The sequence below is a fragment of the Rattus norvegicus genome, chromosome 17 (assembly GCF_021556685.1).
Source record: "Rattus norvegicus strain SHRSP/BbbUtx chromosome 17, alternate assembly SHRSP_T2T, whole genome shotgun sequence".
In the NCBI taxonomy this organism is placed as follows: Eukaryota; Metazoa; Chordata; class Mammalia; order Rodentia; family Muridae; genus Rattus; species Rattus norvegicus.
Window position 1 is genome coordinate 3,304,451 of NC_141550.1, and position 22,584 is coordinate 3,327,034.

Consider the following 22,584-nt stretch of genomic DNA (forward strand, 5'->3'; position numbering starts at 1 on the left):
ACAGGAACTGAATATAGATGTCTCCTGAGAGACACAGACAGAGCATCTCAAATACAGAGGTGAATGCAAGCAGCAAACCACTGAACTGAGAATGGGACCCCTGTTGGAGAAATTAGAGAAAGGACTGAAAGCTGAAGGGGCTTGCAACCCCATAAGAACAACAATACCAACCAATCAGAGCCCCCATGAACTAAACCACTACCCAAAGGCTATACATGGACTGTTCCATGGCTCCAACTTCATATATAGTAGAGGAAGGCCTTATTGGGCACCAATGGAAGGAGAAGCCCTTGGTCCTGCCAGGGTTGTACCCCCAGTGTAGGGGAATGTTTTGGGGCAGGAGGCAAGTTGATGGTATGGGGAACACACTTATAGAAGAAGGAGAGGGGATGGGATAGGGGCTTATGTCCAGGAAATCAAAAAAGAGAATAACATTTTAAATGTATGGGCTGGAATGATAGCTCAGTCATTAAAGAGTAGGCTCCCAACCAAAAATATAATTTAAAACATCCAATTAAAAAATAGAAATGTCATTTTGGTGGACTTTTGCTTTGGTGAGTATGTAGTGTTCTTTCTTACATCTGTTGATTGGGTTTGATTTGAAGGCCATTTTGTCATATATTAAAATAGCCCCTACTTTTTTCATAGATCCATTTGTTTAGAATGCCTTTGCCGATGAAATGTTGTTCAAAAACTCAAACTCGTCCCTGTCAAGGCCTGAACCTAGCTTTCAGCCTGTACAAATTAATTCTGATATAACTCATGCACCGGGAGGTTTGTGTTCCAGGAACTCTGAGGCCATGAGATTAGATAGCTGTCCTCCAAGGGTGAGTTCTGAGAAAAACGACCTCCTCCACCCAGTATCCAGAGTTCTGAGAAAAGCCACAAAGAACATCTGTGGGACCCCAGATATCTGTTCTGCCCACTCAAGACCTGCTTAAGTTTGAATAAGCGTGGGGACCAATCATGTATTGCCCCGCCATCCTTTTCCCGCTCCTTCTCAAAAACCCTATATAAACTCTGTGATTTTGTGGTTCGGGACCAATCCCTCTGCCTCCTGCGTGAGGTACGTATTGGTCCAGAGCTCTGCCCAAATACAGCTTGTTGCCTTTGCATCAGACCCGGTCTCTTGTCGTTCTTGGGCACCGTTCCCTCCCCAATTGTGCTGGCCGCCGCTCTCCCGAATTGAGCGGGTCTGAGGAATTCGGACTTAACACCAACACTTTATCCTGAAGTAATGTCTATCCTTGAAAGAGAGGTGTGTTTCTTGAATGAAGCAGAAAGATGGGTGCTGTTTTGCATTCATTGCATTCATCTGTGTCTTTTTATTGTAGAATTGAGGTCAGTGATGTTGAAAGACATCAATAAACAGTGTTTTTGTAGGTTGTATTTGTGTTTCCTCTTTTGTTATTTTGGAACTATTTATTTCTTATGTGTGATTAGCCACATCATGTGGAAGTTTTCCTTCTCATACCCTCTGTAGGTCTGGATTTGTAGGCAGTTATTGCTTAAATATGGTTTTATCTAGTTATGGTTATATTATTCTGAACTGACATTCATGGTTCCTTAGATTCATTTTTTGTGTTGTGTCTCCTGGCTTTTGTCTGTGTGTCACTCACAACAAGAGAGGTAGGAATGCCACCAATCCATTTAGGGAGAAATTAACATGAGCTTCCCAATTAGACTGGCCAATCCTATTACATAATGGCAGGCCATTTTGGAGTCTGACTATCCTTGGTGTCAAGGAACAAAACACTTTCATTTACATATGAAATGACTTTTATGGATTAGGCATCAAGTCAGCAGTACAAGGCAGTGAAGAGCCCTTGAAACCTGGTCATTATTGTGGAATGTGAGACTGTTCTTTGTAAATCATCCCTGAACACTTATGCTATTCAGTGCTAGAACATGATTATCTTTTCATTGTTTAGTTTGGTAGGTGAGCTCATTTTTCTCAAGAAGAGCCTCGGTGTGAACATGGATAGGGATGTTGTACAGCAGAGGGAAGTTGTTTGTGACCATCCTGGTGATCTGAACTGTATGCAGGAATACTTGCAAAGCAGTGCAGATGTGTTTTGACCCAGGTGCTGTTCTTCCTTTTACTCATTTCCCTGATGATTGTATCATGCAAATCTCAGAGAGTGCCTAACCTCAGGGGCCAAATTCATGAGTCACTGGGACTCAGAGTGACAGAAGTCCTTTTATCTTTCTAATTACCTTCCCCATAGATCATATGATCTACTAAGGTGTTTCTTGGATATATTGGTTTAAGGTTGAAGATTGTATGTGTTGGTATTTAAGATAGCAACATATGGTACAGATATATTCAGAGATTAAAGAACAATACTATGTTGTCAGGTCCTACATGTGTAGTAAGATAGATATTATGTGAGCAACTTCACAGTGTACATCTTTTGGTGCTAAACACATGGACAGGAGTTCAACTCACTTGATCCTTTTTAATGAATACAGATTTTTTCTTTGTGAGACTTTAAGGGGTGAATGTTATGCTAGAATGTTGCCTGTATACATGTGATCACAGTGGTTGAGAAACTGATTCTGGCCCCAAGAAGGACAATGCAATATTTGAAGTCTCTCATCAGTTCATCTACCAGTGTCCATGTCCTTTGTGTGTCTTGTAGGAGTGAACCAGAGAGTGGTCTCAGATTAAAAGGGAGCATTGGAGACATCTTTTTCACCAGCATTTCTAGGTTTGTGAGACAAGTATACCTAGGATACAATCCACAAAACTCAAGGAGGCTAACAAACAGAAGAACCCAAGTGAGGATGCTTCAATGCCACTTGAGAGGGAGATGAAAGCAATCACAGGAGGCAGAGGGAGAGAGGAATCTGGGTTCTAGAGAGAAGAGGGTGGGAAAAGGGAACAGGTATAGGAGGGGAGGGGGCAGGAGAGAAACCCTGAGGGCCAGTTGAATGAATGGGAATATGCAACTTTAGGGGGTGAGAGGTGGAGGGACTCTCTAGAAAGTACTAGAGACCGGGGAGGTAATAGACTCTCAGGACACAAAGGGAGGGATGGATCTACCTCCTCATCTAACGGGGGGGGAGGGAACTTAATAGAGTCCAACTCCAGCAGAAAGACAGGGCATCAAGTGGAACGATGGGGTTAGGATCCCACACTTAAAAACTCTGACCCAGCTTTGTTCCTGTCTAAAGAACTTCAGGGACAAAAATGGAGAAGAAAATGAGGGAAAGAAGGCCCAGTGACTGGCCCAACTTATAGGGGGAGGAGCTGATACTAAAATCTGTTTCCCTAATTGGTTGTTGATTTGGTCAATAAAGAAGCCAGAAGGCAATTGTTGGATGAAGAGAAAGGTGGGACTTCTGGGTCTCTAGAGGAAGAAAAGGGACACAAGGAAGGAGGAAACTTTTCAGCTAGGCTTTGGAATGGAAGGCATGAAACAACCATGTAAGATCCTGAGTGACTGGAAATAGAAATAAGCTAGCTGATAAGTTTGGGGGTAGGGATTTCTATGCCGAGCAATTGTGTTACCTGACAAATTTTAAAATAATAAAGTAGTCTAATGTTTCTTTTCCCCATGGAGCCAAAGTGGGGTGAGAAAGAGAGAAGGTGAGGTGGTTGTTGACGGCTTGGGAAACCTAGCCATGTGGCCATGGGCAAAGGAGTGAGCATGCTTTTTAATATTACATTCAATAGAGGGTGTCCCACGTTAGGCACCAATTTGTTACAGTAATTCTCCAATCCCAATAACTTCAATCACAGAACACACAACTCAGTTACAATATTTATAAGCTCCACGTTGGACAGATATGCCACTACACTACTCTATTCCTCAGGAATGAGAGCCCTTGCTATTTCTGACTTCTCCAGACCATGAGGAGAAGTCTGCTTCATCTTCCTTCTGCCTCCTCTTCCTCTTTCTTCTCATCTGCCTCTCTCCTTCCTCTCTTCCCCCTCTCTAAAATCCCCAGCCACATCTTTTTCTTCCACTGTCTAATCACAAGCTCTAGTCTTTATTTGACAAGTTAAAATGGGGAGAAGGTTCACATGAAATGACCAGAGTACGTGATCCACTCCTCATTGGGACAGCCTCTCTTGAGCAAGTGGAATTAACACGAACATACAAAGACCACCAGAGAAACTTCCAGCATGATAAGGAAGCTGAATTCCTGAAATGTTATTAATATTGTTGGATAAACAAGATCTGTAATATGATAACACCAATTATTTTGGGAATATACATTGTGTCAAATTTCACAAAAACCCTTTAGATAAGGAAATGTAGGCAATTGTTGTTGAGGGAGGGAGAAGTAGTCATTTTCAAGACAAGCTACCTGATAGGCATTCTAATCCTAAGTGGTCAGCCTTAATTACAAGTTCATCAGATTGATGCTGAATAGATTAATAATATACATATTTATGCATAGCAACAATAATAAAGAAGGGATCATGAAACCCATAGCAAATAGATTTACATGGAGGACGAGTTTAGGGTAGAAAGTGTAAGGGAAAGGAGACATGGTGTAAATATTGCACTTATGTATGAAATTATTTTTTCTTTAATATTTTTATTCAAATTACATTATAATCTCAGAGTCCCTCCTTCCTCTCCTTCCAGGACCACTTTTACAAATCCTTCCCATCACCCTCTTTCCTTTTCATCAGAGAAGCCTCCCTTGGGTACCAAAACTCCTTGGAACATCTAGACTAAGAATATCCTCTCCCACTGAGGTTCAACCAGGCAGTGTATGTAAGGGAAGGGGATCCAATGCCAGGCAATACAGAGACAGTTCTTGTTCCATTTGTTAGGGAACCCACATGAAGACCAAGCTGTACACTTGCTTCAATTGTGTAAGGACTCTATGTCTAACCTCTGCATATTCTTTGGTTGATTGGTGGTTTAAGTTAGTTGACTCTGTAGGTCTTCTTTTGGTATCCTTGTACCCTCCTTCTTTTTTTGTGATTCATCCAGTTTGTTTGTTTAAAAATGTGAAATAAGTTTTTAATGGATTATTTGTGGAGAAAAAGCTCAAAATTCACAATGATTTCAGGTAAACCTAACCTATTTTTGCAATTTGTACAAAGCAACTGTGCTAATAATGTCTGTTGTCTTGACAGCAGCCATGATTTGTGCTTGTAATTATACTTTCTTTTTCTTTTTTAGCTGTAAACTTATATTGTTCCCTTACAGTCATGAGGTCATGGTCCAGCATTATCATTGTCAGACATAATGAGGATATGATTAGAAAAAAAATTCTGGGCAGAGAATCATAGTATATTTCAAGGAGATCAGGAGAAAGTCTGAACAACAATATACAGACATCTTAACACAAAATACATGCACAATTAAAAGTTTATGTTATTTTCAGCTTATGTTTTAAAACTGGATTTTTTTAATTGGATAATTTTTATTTACATTTCAAATATTATCCCCTTTCTGGTTTCCCATCCATAAATCCCCATCCCATTCCCTCTCCCTGTTCCTGCCTTCCCGTCCTGACATTCTCGTATACTGGGAGGGCAGGGAGCCTTGGCAGGACCAAGGGCTTCTCCTCCCACTGGTGCCCAACAAGGCCATCCTTTGCTACATATGCAGTTGGAGCCATGGGTCTGTCCATGTGCACTCCTTGGGTAGTGGTTTAGTCCCTGAGAGATCTTGGTTGGTTGGTATTGTTGTTCCTATGGAGCTGCAAGCCCTTTCAGCTCCTTCAATCCTTTCTCTAACTCCTCCAATGGGGACCCCATTATCATGTCAATGGTTGGATGCCAGCATTTGCCAATGTCATGCTCTGGCAGAGACTCTCAGGAGACAGCTACATCAGGCTTCTGTTGCCATGTACTTCTTGGCATCAGTGATATTGTCTGGGTTTGGTGGCTGTATGTATACAGGCTGGATCCCCAGGTGGGGCAGGCTCTGAATGGCCATTCCTTCAGTCTCTGCTCCAAATTTGTCTCCATATCCTCCTATGAGTATTTTTGTTGCCCCCTTTAAAAGGACTGAAACATCTGCACTTTGGTAGTCCTTCTTCTAGAACTTCATGTGGTTTGTGGATTATATCGTGGGTAATCTGAGCTTTTGGTTAATATCCACTTATCAGTATGTACATAATGTGGGTTTTATTTTGTGATTGGGTTACCTCACTCAGGATGATATTTTCTAGTTCCATCCATTTGCCTATGAATTACATAAAATCATTGTTTTTGATAGTTGAGTAGTACTCCATTGTGTAGATGTACCACAGTTCTGTATCCATTCTCTGTTGAAGGACATCTACCTTCTTTCCAGCTTCTGGGTATTATAAATACAGCTGCTATAAAAATACTGGAATATGTGTCTTTGTTATATGTTGGAGCATCTTTTGGGTATATGCCCAGGAGTGGTATAGCTGAGTCCTTAGGTAAGACTATGTTCAATTTTCTGAGAAACCACCAGACTTATTTCCAGAGTAGTTTTACCAGCTTGCAATCCCATTAAGAATGGAGTGTTCCTCTTTCTCCACATCCTTGCCAGCATCTGCTATTGCCTGAGATTTTTTATCTTAGCCATTCTGACTGGTGTGAGGTGATTTCTCAGGATTGTTTTGATTTACATTTGCCTAATGACTAAGGATATTGAACATATCTTTAGGTTCTTCTTAGCCATTCAATATTCCTCCACTGAGGAATTTTTGTTTAGCTCCATACCCCATTTTTAATCGGGTTATTTGGCTCTTTGGAGTCTAACTTCTTGAGTTTTTTGTATACTTTGGATATTATCCCTCTATCGGATGTAATATTGGTAAAGATTTTTTCCTAGTATGTTGGTTTGCTATTCTGTCCTAATGACAGTGTCCTTTGCCTTACAGAATCTTTGCAATTTTATGAGGTCCCATTTGTCAATTCTTGATCTTCGACCATAAGCCTTCAGTGTTGTGTTCAGGAAAATTTCCCCAGTGCCCATGTGTTCACGGCTCTTCCAAGTGTTTCTTCTATTAGTTTGAGTGTATCTGGTTTTATGTGGAGGTCGTTGATCCACTTCGATTTGAGCTTTGTACAGGGCAATGAGAATAGATTGATTTGCATTCTTCTACATGCTACCTCCAGTTGAGCCAGCACCATTTATTGAAAATGCTATCTTTTCCCCACTGGTTGGTTTTAGTTCATTTGTAAAAGATGATGTGACCATAGGTGTATGGATTCATTTATGTGTCTTCAATTCTATTTTATTTATTTGCCGGCCTGTCTCTGACCAGTACCATACAGTTTTTTTTTATCAGTATTGCTCTGTCATACAGCTTGAAGTCAGGGATCGTGATTTCTGTCATTTTTATTGCTATTGAAGACCAGCCTTATTCTGTGGTGATCTGATAGGATGCATGGAATTACTTCAATCTTCTTGTATCTGTTGATGCCTGTCTTGTGACCAACTATATGACCACTTTTGGGGAAGGTACCATGAGGTGTTGTAAAAAAGGTATATTCTTTTGTTTTATGATGATATGTTATATAGATATTTGTTAAATTCATTTGTTTCATAACTTCTGTTGGTTTATCTATGTTTCTGTTTAGTTCCTGTTTCATGAAATGTACATTGCTGAGAATGGAGTGTTGAAGTCTTCCACAATTAATTGTGTAAGTTACAATGTGTGCTTTGAGCTTTAGTAATGTTTCTTTTATGAATGGAATTGTATTTGGAGCATAGATAATCCTTTGATGGATATGAAGTGTCCTTCCTTAATATTTTTGATAACTTTTAGTTGAAAGTCAATTTTATTCAATATTAGCATGACTATGCCAGTTTATTCTTGGGGCGATTGGCTTGGCAAATTGTTTTACAGCTTTTTACTCTGAGGTAGTATCTATCTTTGTCACTGAAGTGTGTTTCCTGTTTGCATCAAGATGCTGGGTCCTCTTTCCATATTTAGTCTGTGTCTTTGTCTTTTTATTAAGGAATTGAGTCCATTGATGTTAAGAGATATTAAGGAGTATTGACTGTTTGTTCTTGTTATTTTTGTTTTTAGAGGTGGAATTATGTTTGTGTGGCTCTATTCTTTTGAATTTGTTGCAAGAACATTACTTTTTGCTTTTCTATGTTGTAGCTTCCCTCTTGTTTTGGTGTTTTCCATCTATAATCCTTTGTAGGGCTGGATTTGTGGAAGGATATTATGTAAATTTGGTTTTGGCATGGAATATCTTGGTTTCTCTAGCTATGTTAATTGAGAATTTTGCTGGATAGAGTAGCCTGGGTTGGCATTTGTGTTCTCTTAGGGTCTGTATGACGTCTGTCCAGAATCTTCTGACTTTCATTGTTTCTAATAAGAAGTCTGATGTAATTCTGATAGGTCTGACTTTATATTTTACTTGACATTTTTATTTCACTGCTTTTAATATTATTTCTTTGTTTTATTCATTTGGTGTTTTGATTTTTATGTGAAAGAAGGAATTTTTTTTCTGGCCCAATCAATTTGGAGTTCTGTATTCTTCTTGTATGTTTATGGGCACCTCTTTCTTTTGGTTAGGGAAGTTTTCATCTATAATTTTGTTAAAGATATTTACTGGCCCTTTAAATTGGGAATCTTTGCTGTCTTCTATACTTATTATCCTTTGGTTTGATTTTGTTATTGCATCCTGGCTATCCTGGACATTTTGGGTTAGGAGATTTTTGTCTTTACATTTTTGACAGTTGTGTCAATGTTTTCTATGATATCCTTTGCTCCTGAGATTCTTTCTTCTATCTCTTGTATTCTATTTGTGATGCTTGCATCCATGACTCCTGCTTTGTTTCCTACATTTTCTATCTCCATGTTTGTCACCCTTTTTGATTTCTTTATTGTTTCTATTTCCATTTTTTGATGCTGGATGGTTTTGTTCAATTCCTTCAGCTGTTTGATTGTGTCTTCCTGTAATTCTTTAAGGGATTTTTGTGTTTCCTCTTTAAGGGTTTCTACTTGTTTACCTGTTTTCTCCTGTATTTCTTTAAGGGAATTATTTATGTCCTTCTTAAAGTCATCTACCATTATCATGAGATGTGATTTTAAATCCAAATCTTGCTTTTCCAGTGTGTTTGGATATCCAATATTTGCTTTGGTGGGAGAATGGGGCTCTTATGATGTGAAGTCATCTTGTTTTCTGTAGCTTAGTATCCTGTGCTTGCCTCTCACCATCTTCTCACTGGTGTTAGGTGGTCTTGCTGTCTCTGACAGTGGCTCTCTTTTAAGCCTTTGTTTCAGCAGTCCTGGAGACCAGATTTCTCCCAGGGGGATCTGGATATAAAGAGCTGTGTCACAGGGTCAGCTCCAGGCATAGGCAGAACCTGGAAGGATCCTGTGCTACACTGCTCCTGAGTGCTTGTTTTCTTAGAGCTCCAGGCGGGTCCCTTTGAGCAGAAGTGGTGGTCTTACCTCTCCTTTTTTGTGTTTTACATTTTTAATGGTTGTGTCAATGCTTTCTACGATATCCTTTGCTCCTGATATTCTCTCTTTTATCTCTTGTATTCTATTTGTGATGCTTGCATCCATGACTCCTGATTTGTTTCCTAGGTTTTCTATCTCCATGTTTGTTTCCCTTTGTGATTTCTTTATTGTTTTAATTTCCATTTTTCGATGCTGGATGGTTTTGTTCAATTTCTTCACCTGTTTGATTGTGTCTTCCTGTAATTCTTTATGGGATTTCAGGGCTTTCAGGTGTTTCAGAGCTCCTGGGACTGGATTTCAGCTCTATGTGAAGGCACAGACCTGAAGGATTCTCTCTGTGACTATTCCTAGGTTCCTGTGTCCAGAGGGCTCTAGATGAATTCCTCTTGGAACAGGAATGTGAGCAGAAGTGGTGGTCTTCCCTGAGCTCTCAGGATTTTCCACACTTCTGATAGTCCACTCTCCTCCCCACAGGATTTGTGTATAGAGAGCTGAGGGACTGCGACCCTTTCTTCTTGCTCTATTCTACACCCCACTTTCCCATAAGTCTCTCTGAGCTCCACCTTATGTTTGACTATGTATCTCTCCATATTTTCCATCTCTTCCTGGAAGAACAGTAGACAGTTCATGTGAGGTTTCTGTCTGCAAGCATGGCAGAGTATCATTATTAGTGTAAAGGGTTGACTCTTTCTCTTGTGATGTGACTTATGTTGGGCCAGTCATCGTATGGCTTTTCCCTTAGTTCCTGATCCATTTTGATTCCTACTAATTACGTAGGCAAGATAATTCATTAATGAATTAAAGAAAAAGTTATTTTGTACAGTGTGAGAAAATGGATGTTTTAAATTGCTATCTGCAAATTTGTAGTTTGTGACAACCCCTTTCTGCATTCCGTTCTGTCTCTAGAGCCTAATATGTTGCATTATTTCCCAAATACTCTAAGGGCACAAGGGCAATAATAGTCATAGCACTATTGTTTGGGAGATAGTAACAAATTATGAAGATGTGCATTAGTATGTAGAACACGTAATTTTAATCGTTTTAGATTTATATCACAAAAGAAAGAGCTCATGCATTGAAAATAAAGCTGAAAGGGAGAGAAAGAGACAGAGAAACATAGAGAGACAAAGAAAGATGAGACAGAATGCAAATTTTATGTAATGAGGCAGAAATTCCCTTACTAGACAGTAGTTGATAATAAATACAAATGCTAGTGCCTGGAATAGATTAATTCTTTTGAAAAATCTTAGCTAATATTTTCACTCAGACCTCCAACCTGTATAGACTACAGCCAACAGCCTTAGTTAGCCATTATAACTTGATGATAAGACCTTATATGTTGAAACCACAACATATCCAAGCCATAGAATATGGAGAAATGAAGTTGATACTGACTTAGAAGCTTTTTCCTACTGGATAACTTCCCTAGTGTTAGAAGGTGCTATCAAAACTGGCCCTCATTCACACAGAGAAGAATGTACCAAGAGAGTTGGGGAAGGATTGTGGGAGAGAGTAACCAGTTTTCAGGGGGCAGTGAGCAACATGCAATGCGAACAAGTAAAATATGTATAAATAAAAAATAAAATAAAGTTTCTTAACGAAATGGGAAAAAAAGAAGGTGCTATCACACTACTACTATGAAAAAGATTCATTCTTACTCAGCAGTAATAGTGACTAGGCTGGCATGGCATGCTCAAGGGTACAACAGTAGCATAAACATCATGGGTCAAAACAATTTCTAATAGATTTTAAGTCCTGCTTCACAAGATGAAAGACATAAATGGCATCACTACAGAGCTAACTCATGGCTAGGTAGACTATAGGCCTGAGGAGATAATCTACTACTGTATCGCTGTTAAAAACAAAGGTATTAAATGAACTCCTCATGACTTATTATACTCACAAATTTATGGATCTCTCAAACCATTTATGGAAGTTTCCACTTGAAGTGTATGGCAATGGACACAAAGAACTATAATTGGTTAAGAGACTAAGATACTACAGAGAGGTTAGCAGGCAATGGGACAGATCCACACACCTCTTCCTCCATGGTTCAGATATCCCTGTGGAAAGCTGGAAGGATGTGTGAGAGCCATAGGCGGTTGATGACTACAAGGAAATAGTGTCTTCTGAACACATCAGGACAGCTGTATAGATGAACTCATAGTTAATGTGAAAGCACACATGTATGAGACAAAATGAATCCCAGCACAAACAAGTCAGCTAGGCATGAAAATGCATTTCTAGATGTGGAGATAGTAGCAAATTTTAGCTTCTGGAAGAGACAGATCATCAATCTCTAAGACTATAGACTCTGATAAGTCAACCACATCACTGAAAGGCCACACAGTCACAAATATTTGAGGATCAACAATTAGTATTGATGTCTTAGAAAATGTCACAGAAAAGTGTGTAGCTAAGGATGTTCAGATCTAGGAAGGAAAGTTAGAGCGGGATGAACGTGAGTTAATAACTCTCAAGAAATTTTCAAAGAACTAGTTAGAGAAAAAAAACAATATCAGGGATCAGTTTTTATAGATTTTTAATGTTCTGGTGACTAAGGTTCCATTATAGTGGTGGAGTGTGGAAGTCCCTGTAACCAATGTGATAATGTGAACATATTATATACTAAGAGAGTTGCCTACAGCTTGATGCTATCTTGGTTATACCTGATGCTGTAGGGTTTGAAAAATTTCATAATCTCCTTTTCTCTCATCTGAGCACTTTACTATTGTTCTTGAGAGTCTGTGGTAAAATAGCAATAAGGACTGGTTGAAAATTGAGGCAAGTATAAAATATAACATAAACTTGTACTTTATTCTATTTCCTCTTATACTTATGCCAAAAAATGGATATAGCTACTTTTGGCACAGAATTGGATTCAGGAAGCATGATATCAAATTTTACTGGAAAGTACACGTGCGTGCATAGAACAGGTCATTTTATTCACTTTAGTCCTGAACTCCTTGGCTGAAGTCACCTTTTGGTGAGCATTTACATGGGATACAAATATCTTCATATCCTTCGTACATTTGAAAGAATCTATTCACAAAATTTTCCCCAGATGTCTTTCTCACCAATTTTATAATTATTATCTTTCCAAGTCTCTGACCACCATTCAACTAATCCATTGGCTACAGTCCATGTGTCAGTGAACAATCACACATTTTGTCATGTCCTCCTCCAAACAAACTCTAGAACCATGGGTAGTGTCCAATGTTATGCCCACTATGAAGATTTCACTTCACCAGGGTTATCCCTGAAAGAGGTTGTAATGCTGCAGCTGTTTACATCTGGGTGTTCAATCTAACATGTAGAACTATCAGTAAACCAGGTCCTAGTCTTTTCTTCTTCAGTCAGTGTATCATAGGGAACTCTCCATGAGGCTACAGTGCATGATTGGCAGCTGACAGCATTGTAACTGAAGTAGCAACTAGAAGCATTTGGACAACTTCTTCATGTAACTTACTTGTACCTTCAGAACCATCTTGGCTTGATTTTATATATATCACTTCTATTTGATACTAGACTGCTGCTGTGCATGTGCTACTTTATGACTTGTTAGGTCCAATAGCCTTCTGTTCATGATGGACAGTTCAGTCCACACATTAACTTGGTGTTCTCTTGTCAAATATTCACTCCCCACTGTGGTCTAATAGCAGGCCAAGAGCTGTGTTTCAATGGGTGAATAGTTGTCTGCAGATGATGGTAGAACTTTGCTCCAAAATATCAAGGGTCTCTTTTCTGATTCACTCACAGGGGCCTGTCAGAGGCTCCAAACAGTATCTATATCTGCCAGTGACACCTCAAGTACCATGGTATTTGTAGGATCATATAGTTGAGGTAAAGCAGCCTACATAGCAGCCTGAACCTGTTGAAGAGGCTTCTTTATTCCAGGGTCCATACAAAACTAGGAGCTTTCCAAGTCTCTTGGTAAGTGGGCCCATGTAACACATCCGAATGAGAAATGTGCTATCTCCAGAATTCAAGGAGATTTACTAAGTGTTGGGCTTCTTTCTTGGTGGTGGCCAAGGAACTTCTGTCTCCATCTGTGCTGTATTTAGGAGCATATTGTCTCTAAAATTGAAAAATCACAGATTTGTCATTTCTTTCATGGGTTCTAGAATACCTCACAGTATGTTGTTGCCGAGAACAAGAGTTCCCAAGTGTTTAATATTTCTGATTTTTCTCTGGCAGGCTTGTTATTTCATTCCTCTGTAGACACAATGTATGTAAACTCTGCATTTGTTTCAGTTCTTTGAAGCTATGTGAGTCTGGCTTGATTCAGTGGGCCATGTCTTTCTGTTATCTTCCTTTCTTCTGACTCCTACAATCTTTTCTCCTCCTCTTCTCTGGGATTCCAAAATCTATGGAGGAAGGGACTGATAACTCTTGTTGTGAGATTTCAGGAACCACCTTGGATAGGCTAAGGGTGACAGGTAGCCTTCCTGAAGGTTGACTACCAGTTTTGCATTGTCTGAAAAGAGTGAGGTCCATGGCAAGGTTACATTAAAAATGGAAATTGGATGAGGCCAAATTTGTGTTCACAGAGAGACATTCAGGTCTAAGGATGAAGCTACAGGTGTGCACTGTGATAAGGAAAGGCCATTCAAAAATTGTATTTTGAGCTTATAATGAGCATATAGAATGAAAGAGCTTTGAATTTACTATCAACATCCTTCGGTAACTCCCATTTTACTTAGCATTTTATCTATGAGGTAATTTTATAAATAAATTTTTGTCTAAGAAGATACAAGTAGTCAAGAAAAGGAAATAAAGTTGTTGGTTGGACGGTTTGGCTTGGGGGACTCTGCTGCACCCATCCATCTAACCATACATTCATCCATCCATCTACCCAAACATCCATCCAAATATCTATGTCTATTTATCTATATGCACATGTGTAGGTATATGTGATATGTGTGTATGTAATGACGAATATTTGTGTAGTGTATGAGACAGGTGATTGGGCCCAATAAATATGTGAATGTCTTAATGTGTAAATGAGAATTTGAATGAAAATGTAAATGTATATGTGACTTTGCATATTTGGCTGTAAAAAAAAACCTTAATTATTTTCCTTTCCTTTCCCTTTGTCCAGAAAGGCTTAACCAGCCAAGCCAGAGAGACTTTTGGCTGCCTGGACAGACAAGGGAGTGATAGCAGTATTTTTTTTTTTTTACTTAATTCCATGCTGCTAGGCAACAGGTGCTTGTTGTTGCTCAAGATGGTAGTTTTTAACCACAGAATAAACAAAAACCTCTTTAAGTATTTTTAGAAGTTATCAGCAAGCACTCAGTATAATTAGAGAGCTAAAAGAGCTGAGACTATCAGTGTTTAAAGCTACCTCTGAGACTATCAGTCTTTAAAACTAGGTCCAATTCTGTGTCCCACTTTAAACCACTCAGGCCAGGCTGGCTCCAGCCAATGAGTTACCCAGTATTGGTCTTCCTATCAATTTTATAACCACTACTCATAGAGCTTTTTAAACTTCAATTAGATTAGTACTAATCTAGGAATTTGAGAAAACTTAAATATCTGAATATAATTTCCTGCAGTTCTGATTCAGAAGATCATGGGTAGGTTTAAGAATTTGCTTTAGCAAGAACTTGGGGATGAAGTTGCCACTGATCATGAGCTCACATGTGTGAAACTGCATTAATGATGATTGCCTTATATGACCATATTTGTTCATGAAAGCGTTAACTGTGGTGAAAGATGTAGATTAAAAATGACCTTTAAAAGATTATCCTAACTACCTTCCTAATGTGAGAAAATAATATTAACTTAGGTTATGCTAGAACAGTTTAGAAAAGGCAGGCAAGTTTTGAATCCTTCAGCTTTATTCCTTGACCATACTTGATTCTTGAGGCCATCTGAGAAGATTCCTAAGTCTGTACAAGGATATGGTCATGATTTGGTGAATGTGCTTATGCAACTGGTGTTATATTGGGTAAAGAACCTCTAAAGAAACTGTTGCCTAAAAGGAACTGTGACACTCATTTTGCTAAAACTAGGAACACTTCTAGAAATATATTGACTTTAGATTTATACAAACTTGTTAGAGTAGGATGTATGGTAGATATATATCATATATATCATCTCTGATCCAAGGAAACAGCAAAATGCTACATTGAATGTACAAACAGAATATGCAGTGTCAATGTAATAGAACAATCATATAACTTAGATAAAGAGAATGTTTTGACACTAGCTACTAGAGACTGGTTGTTTATTCAATATTACCATAGTAGAATTTTACTTCAAAATGAAAATGTTGAGGTAAAACACTTTACCTATAATGCCATGCAAACTCCTAAACAAAGAAAGCAATGCTGAGATTAAGGACAGGTTTTAGAGAATTATTGTTTAATGGTTCCATGGTTTCCTGAAAGCAAATGTCATCTCCCCAGAGATATACTTGATGATGATTTTTACAATGATGGTGTCCCTAAGGACACTGAGATTTATATCTAATATTGTAAATGTCAGAAATTTTAGGTAATGTCTATGTTACTGAATGATTGATAGGTCTGTTGTTACTTTATGATGGGCGCTCAATTTAACATCAAGCAGAAAATGTCAGTTAGTTTCATGAGACTACAAGTACCAGAGCATTCATTTCCCTCTTTATCTTTGGCTTTGAACAATACTTCCTGTATAAAGACATCCATCCAACCTTGGACTTCTTCCAAGATCTATCTATTTTTCTTGTGACAATTTAACACGGCATGAAAAGGTCCATGTTCTCAAAGGATCATGTTGTAGCTTTAAATTAAACATGAAATATGAAACTAGAATATTTTGACTAGTCCATGATGGTAACCCAAACCTCTTATTTTATTATACAGCTTTACATGGAAAATCCTCACCTCTACTTGGAGCCACTGTTAAGATAAAATGCCCATTTATTACGTGGTTCAAGTCATGAAGGTTTGTTCCCTAACTTCTTGTGTGAATGTCTGTAAGTTCCCCTGCACACAGACCACTCAGACAGTCCACACCCATCCCTCTAGGATAGATAATATCAGATCTCAGTATGACCTTGGAGGCCCAATCCAGTGACTGGACAGTTAATCAGAAAGGAAATAATGATTGGGAGGGCTGAATAGCCAGAGATGTGGGATTTAAAGCCTGAGTAAAGTGTTGTTTGGTCAGATTCTGATACCTCAGCAACCTCTGAAGAACTCTGGAGTACACCAAGGCAGCGGTAATAACCACAGGTGAGGCTTTATCTTTGTCAAGGTAGAAAGGGAAGTGACCTTGGAGGAGAGCCTTGAGAGACTCCTTGGAAATTCAGGAAGAGGACTAGGAATGAGAATGACTTAATTTTTGTAACCTTGCTGTGTGGAGGGAGAGGAGGTTGGGGAAGCCAGAGAGGAACAAGACACCTCCTGTGTCCAGGTTTATATAGGTTCCAGTTCAATGTAAATTTTTGTTCAGGGAGGAGAATGACAGCTGGTACCATGCACACAAGGATCATGTTTGTTTCATCCTGAGCCTACAAAGATCATTGTATTGCATATCACCCCTGGATAAATGTTTGTTTTTTTTATGATTGACATGGGAAGAAGCAGCAGTAGGAGCCATGTCACTTGTCAGTTCTTATGGGGAGTGTTGCTTAAGAGACCCAGCAAGGCTTGATTCTGGGATTACAGGGTATCTTTTGTACTTCAGCACAGTACCTCTGGCTTTCTGTGTCTTTTTCATTTGAGCATTTTCTCCACGAGTTAATGAATGTGAGGTAAAACCCAATGGTTCAATAAAATATTAGGAATTTTGATTTTACCCAATATTTTTAATGCAGGATAGTCCAGAATGTTTTCACTCAAGAGAGAATGATTTAAACAGGCCTAGATCCTGCTCTGTATTAAGAAGGTGTATGACAAAATGTAACTTCTGGGGAAAATTTGAAAATATAATCAGATGACACACAAGAGAAGATTTATATGATTACAAATTCTCAGTTAACTGTTATGTAGAATTTAAAATTTGATGTCCATGTTCTTTCTGACCATGTAAATTTACAGAACATGTCAGTTTACATTTCTAGAATTTTGCCCCATGCTGGGTAATTTTAAAATAGCTGTAAACATGTCAACTCCAAACTCATATTTAGCCATTTCCAAAATCTTGAATAAATATTTGGGAGAGTAGTTAAAATATTTTTATCCCGCATCAATGACTTAATTTCTCAAGAGTGTTATCTCATTCTCTGATTCATTTTTCTCCACTTTCTAGGTGCTTGAGACATGACTCCTGCAGTCTTTCTGGTTATCCTATGGTTGGGAGTGACCTTGGCTGCTCCAACACCTGATTACAATTTGGATGCTGAATGGGAGAAGTGGAAGAGAAGCAATGAGAAAACATATAGTCCAGTATGTCTCATGGACACAAAAAGAGAGTCCTTGCTCAGAATTCTCATTTCTGTTGGGGGTTCATGGATATAATAGCAGCCTTAGACACCACAGCTACCTGAGGTAGAAATATAATATGAGGTGAACACAAGGTAGCCATTGTCTTTCTTAATCAGGGTGTTGAGAGTGGGTTACAGTATTGTACTGAAATTGCTCTATATGACCTCTATATATTTGTAGTAATGGGTTCACCTTATATACTAGGGTAGAGGCATAACAAGAAGTAAATACCATCCATTACATTTATTTCCAGGAAGAAGAAGAACAGAGGAGAGCATTGTGGGAAGAAAACGTGAAAATGATCAAACAGCACACTGTGGAGAATGGCCTGTGGATGAACAACTTCACCATAGAAATGAATCAGTTTTGTGACATGGTGAGTTTCACTATAGAAATGAATGAATTTGGTGACATAGTGAGTGTGACTCAAATAGTTTCACAATTCTGCTTTTGCTGTTTTGTTGTTTAAATGGAGTCTTGATGTTCTTTTCTATAAAGACTGATGAAGAAATGAGAATGATGATAGATAGTTCAGCCCCGACTCTAAGAAAGGAGAAACGTGTCCAGAAACGCAATGTTGAAATTCCCAAAACCTTGGATTGGAGAAAAGATGGGTATGTGACTCCTGTGCGAAGACAGGTATGACAACATCACATGGCTGTATTACCCAACTACTAAAGGTACAACACATTATTGAAAGTCTGTGTTATTTGACTGTGAAATGACATGCTATTCACAAAACACTTTTCTATAACCTGAGAGCCACAGGTATTGTCCTTAGCATTCTGTGGCTAGTAACAAATATTTCTTGCTTGTCCCAAGGAACCAGGAATTCCTAATGCATGCATGCCCTAGCACTTGCAGGGGATATACACATACAGTATCATTTCCATGCATTACTTACTCTTTTTTATTTCCGGAGCTGTGGAGCGAACCCAGGGCCTCGCACTGTGCTAAATCCCCAACCCCGCATTACTTACTCTTAAATATCTACTTATGCTTCCATTGCATTTCTCTCCAGACTTTATTTAAGGGCATTTATCATACTTGGAGATTAATATATTATGACTGCTTGTTCATATGTGTGTGTTTGTTGGGTGATCCACTGTAGCATGAGACACCTCCCTATGGAGACTGACCATTCTTACCTAGGCATCCATCAAATGTTGACAGTTCATTATTTGACAAAGAACTCAACTGTATGAATTATTGTTTCATTGAGTATTTTTTTGGTAGATAACTGTCTTTTTCTCCCTGATCAGGGAGCATGTGGTGCATGTTGGGGTTTTGCTGTGGCTGGTTCCATAGAAGGACAGCTGTTCAAAAAAACAGGCAAATTGTCTCCACTGAGCGTTCAGAACCTAGTGGACTGTTCTAGATCCTTTGGCACTATGGGATGTAATGGAGGCAGGATTTATAATGCCTTCCAATATGTGAAGAACAATGGAGGTCTGGAGGCAGAGGCAACCTATCCATATGAAGCAAAGGTAAGTGAGCTTCCTATATTGCCTTTCAGTTAAGATTGGGCAAAGGATAATATCAGATAAATACGCTGCATTCTGAGTTCATATTGAATGTGGAATCTCCTTGAATACCATCAATTTTGCCATTATAGTATCCAGAACTGTAAAATTTTCTGATTCCATGGTTTTATGTAGTTGTTCATGCTTCTTTGCATATGGAGAATGTGTTAACATCTTTATGTATAATCTAGATCCAGTTCCAAATATCCCCGAAATATTTCATTTCCTGGGATAATTTATACAGTCCAGATGTTGGGATGTCAAAGTAAAGTGCAAAGTACAGACCACTGTGCTTTTGACTCATGATATTAAGAGGGTAGTTGGAGGTAACCTAGTCTCTTTACTTTTTCCCTTTTAAAGGAAGGAAACTGCAGGTACCGTCCTGAAAAGTCTGTTGTTAAGGTCACTCGCTTTTTGGTTGTCCCAAGGAATGAAGAAGCCCTAATCAATGCTCTAGTAAATATTGGACCCATTGCTGTTGGAATTGATGCTCAACATGAATCTTTTAAAAAATATGCAGGAGGTAAGTTTATGTTCTTCTAGATATTGATAAAGAATGCTTGCGACCCTTTTGGACATGCCAGGTCGGTGTCTTAATATTGTGATAAATTTGATGTGAACAATAGGCTTTGTAACATTTGCACTTGCTCATGGAAAAAAGTAATCATGTGTGGTATCTCTTTATGACATGACATATAATGCATTTGAACACTTCATTAATTATCATTATCATTTAGCTTTATTTACTCCACTTTTCTCTACTTGGTATATTTCAAGATGTGAAGGTATTTTCTTTCTGAACTATGTTCTAGAAAAGCATTTTAAATTAATTACTTATGTTCAGTTGTGATTTCCTGGAGTGGAGGTTAATTAGAGAAAACATAACTCATGAAAATGAAGTGTCAACACAGTTATGCTCATTTATATATATTTTTTATACTTTGTTGAGAACTTACATGAGGATTTCTGTCAAGAGTGATTTCTATTTTTGCTGTAATTTCTGTCATTTCAATTAAATTAGAAAATGACTCCCTTGCTGATATTGATCATGGTCACTATTAGACTCCTGGTGTGTTTCATTCTGCTTATCTTACCTTTCAGGTATATATCATGAGCCAAACTGCAAACGTGATTCTCCCAACCATTCTATGCTATTGGTTGGCTTTGGTTATGAAGGTCAAGAGTCAGAGGGCAGAAAATATTGGTTGGTAAAAAACAGGTATGAATTGCTAAAATTATTTCTACTTTAGGTTTCAAATGGACATTCTATATATAGTTGTAGTTTACATACAAACCACAGAAAGCATAGTTAACATTAAGTTGAAAAAGTAACATTTTCTTTTCTTTGGTCAAAAATATGTGATGTGTGTGAGGGCATGCATTTCTGCATAGATCTGATGTTGACAAGCTGTTTTCCACCTTATGAATTGATGTGGTGAATATCACTGATTCTAGATTTTTCTGTTTTTGGGTAGTATGCTTGTATAGTACCTTCTATTTGTTTCCTAATTTCTGCAAATACTGATTAGCTGCAAATATATTCTGGCTTTAAGTGGGTTACTTTCATTTATTTGTAAGTTTGGGTATTTGTATGAGTGAATACTGTATGTGAGGAGAAGCCCTTGTAGATCAGAAGAAGGTATCACACTCTATGTCTATTTTCAGGGAAGTTTGAGCTTAATGATATTGGTGCTGAATAGGAACTATTGTCCCATGGAAGAACTCCAAGTGCTCTTAGGCACCACGCATATCATCAGCTTCATCTTGGCTTTAAGAACTTGAACTCAAACTCTAGAACTTATACTTGCATGATCTGGCTTTACGCTCCAGTATTTTTCTATGCATAGAAGAATCATTATTTAATACATTGTCACAGAGTTTGGATTCTGTCACTGGTTTCTTTAGAACCAAAATCATATTTGTTCCAGTGATTTCCTGTTTCCCATTTGTTATGTCCAAACAACCTGTGAGTTGAATTTTCCTGCTGAAATCTTTACCACTTTTGGTACCCCATCATTGATCCTCTGAATTTTCCAATGCACTCTATTAAGTTGGTCTCCAGCTCAGTGCTCAAACCCAGATTTATTGTGATAATCTACTGTACTGTGTCTTTTCTACTAAATGGAAAACTCTATTTCTTTCAGCTATGGTGAACAATGGGGTGAAAAAGGCTACATGAAGATTCCCAGAGGTCAGAACAACTACTGCGGAATTGCTTCTTATGCCATGTACCCTGTATTGTGAGCTGCCTGGAGATAACAGTGTAGGAAAAGGCAACACATCCAGAACAGACTCATAGTCCTCAAAGTGGTGATTCTACTGTGCGTAGAAAACACGTGAATCATTAGAAAGGCAGGGTAAGATGTTAGTTCTGTGTTATGATTACTCTAGTAAGATATGGCTGCTGGTGTAATTGATGCTTTGCATTGGTTTGTATTAAGAAATTTTGGAATCACTTGATTTTAAGTTTTCATTGTACCAAACAATGTTTTAAGCAATGAAAGTTAAATTAAAATGTAGGATCTACCATGTCTTTTTGTGAGGTGATATTTTTGTGAGCAAACAATATTCATCTTAAGGACCAAAGTGGATGGGATGCTGTGTTCTAGGAGTTAGAGTGAAAGAGCTTTCTGTATTGTATGCTTTTCTATCATTGGCTATGGTTGCTTTGGAGAGTTCTGTTTATATACAAACAATTCTTCTCTGAAAGGCTATATGAAAATGTTGGTATTTGATCTTTTTAGTTGACATGAATTCAACCAGTTTCATTTCTTTGCCACTCTGTGGAAGGTCAGTACTCTGTCCACACTGCAGTATTTTGGGTTGTGTCTCCATGTTTCCAGCACCTTGGCCCTGTACTAGCTGCTTTATGACTATGCTCTAGAAATCAAGGTGACCATGTCTGCTGTTACAGGAATAAATATTCAGAAGATTCAGTGATCAGTGTACTGAGTACTGACAGGACCATTTTAATATAGGATGTTGCACTCACTCTCTTCTTAAAGTGTTGTATACATTTGTTAAGCATTGAGTTTACCTATCTGATGCATTTAACTTTGTCAAAGATATGTACTTCAGAAAATAGCAAAACACACTACTATACACACATTCCTTAACTATATACTATTTAGTATTATATGAGGCTCAATCATTTAGGGCAGGCATTAGAATGTATCCCCAATTCATAATAAATCACTAGGATAGTCAGATCTCATTTAACTTCCTCTTTTGTTTGACATCTATCTACACAGGAAATGAAGCACCCACTG

At 38.3% G+C, this 22,584-nt stretch overlaps 1 protein-coding gene across 2 annotated transcripts; it reads left to right on the forward strand.

Annotated features, from left to right (window-relative positions):
- The first annotated feature begins 17,627 nt into the window (after nt 1-17,627).
- On the forward strand, nt 17,628-21,559 carry Cts7l1 (cathepsin 7 like 1). 2 transcript variants are annotated; one of them, XM_087591942.1, is made up of 7 exons: nt 17,628-17,753; nt 18,046-18,168; nt 18,291-18,431; nt 19,055-19,283; nt 19,680-19,838; nt 20,417-20,534; nt 21,460-21,559. In XM_087591942.1, exons 1-7 carry the CDS (start codon nt 17,628-17,630, stop codon nt 21,557-21,559), a joined length of 996 nt encoding a protein of 331 aa, XP_087448068.1. The 2 variants fall into 2 exon arrangements, with proteins under 2 accessions (XP_087448068.1, XP_087448066.1); XM_087591940.1 differs by having other exon boundaries at nt 19,055-19,279; nt 19,676-19,838.
- The last annotated feature ends 1,025 nt before the right edge of the window (nt 21,560-22,584 follow it).

Bases quoted from the DNA above. Each gene is read 5' to 3' on its own strand.
- Cts7l1 (XM_087591942.1), top strand. From the start codon at position 17,628: ATGACTCCTGCAGTCTTTCTGGTTATCCTATGGTTGGGAGTGACCTTG. The intron at 17,754-18,045 runs GTATGTCTCATG...ATTTATTTCCAG, and splicing joins ATGAGAAAACATATAGTCCA to GAAGAAGAAGAACAGAGGAG. The intron at 18,432-19,054 runs GTATGACAACAT...CTCCCTGATCAG, and splicing joins TGACTCCTGTGCGAAGACAG to GGAGCATGTGGTGCATGTTG.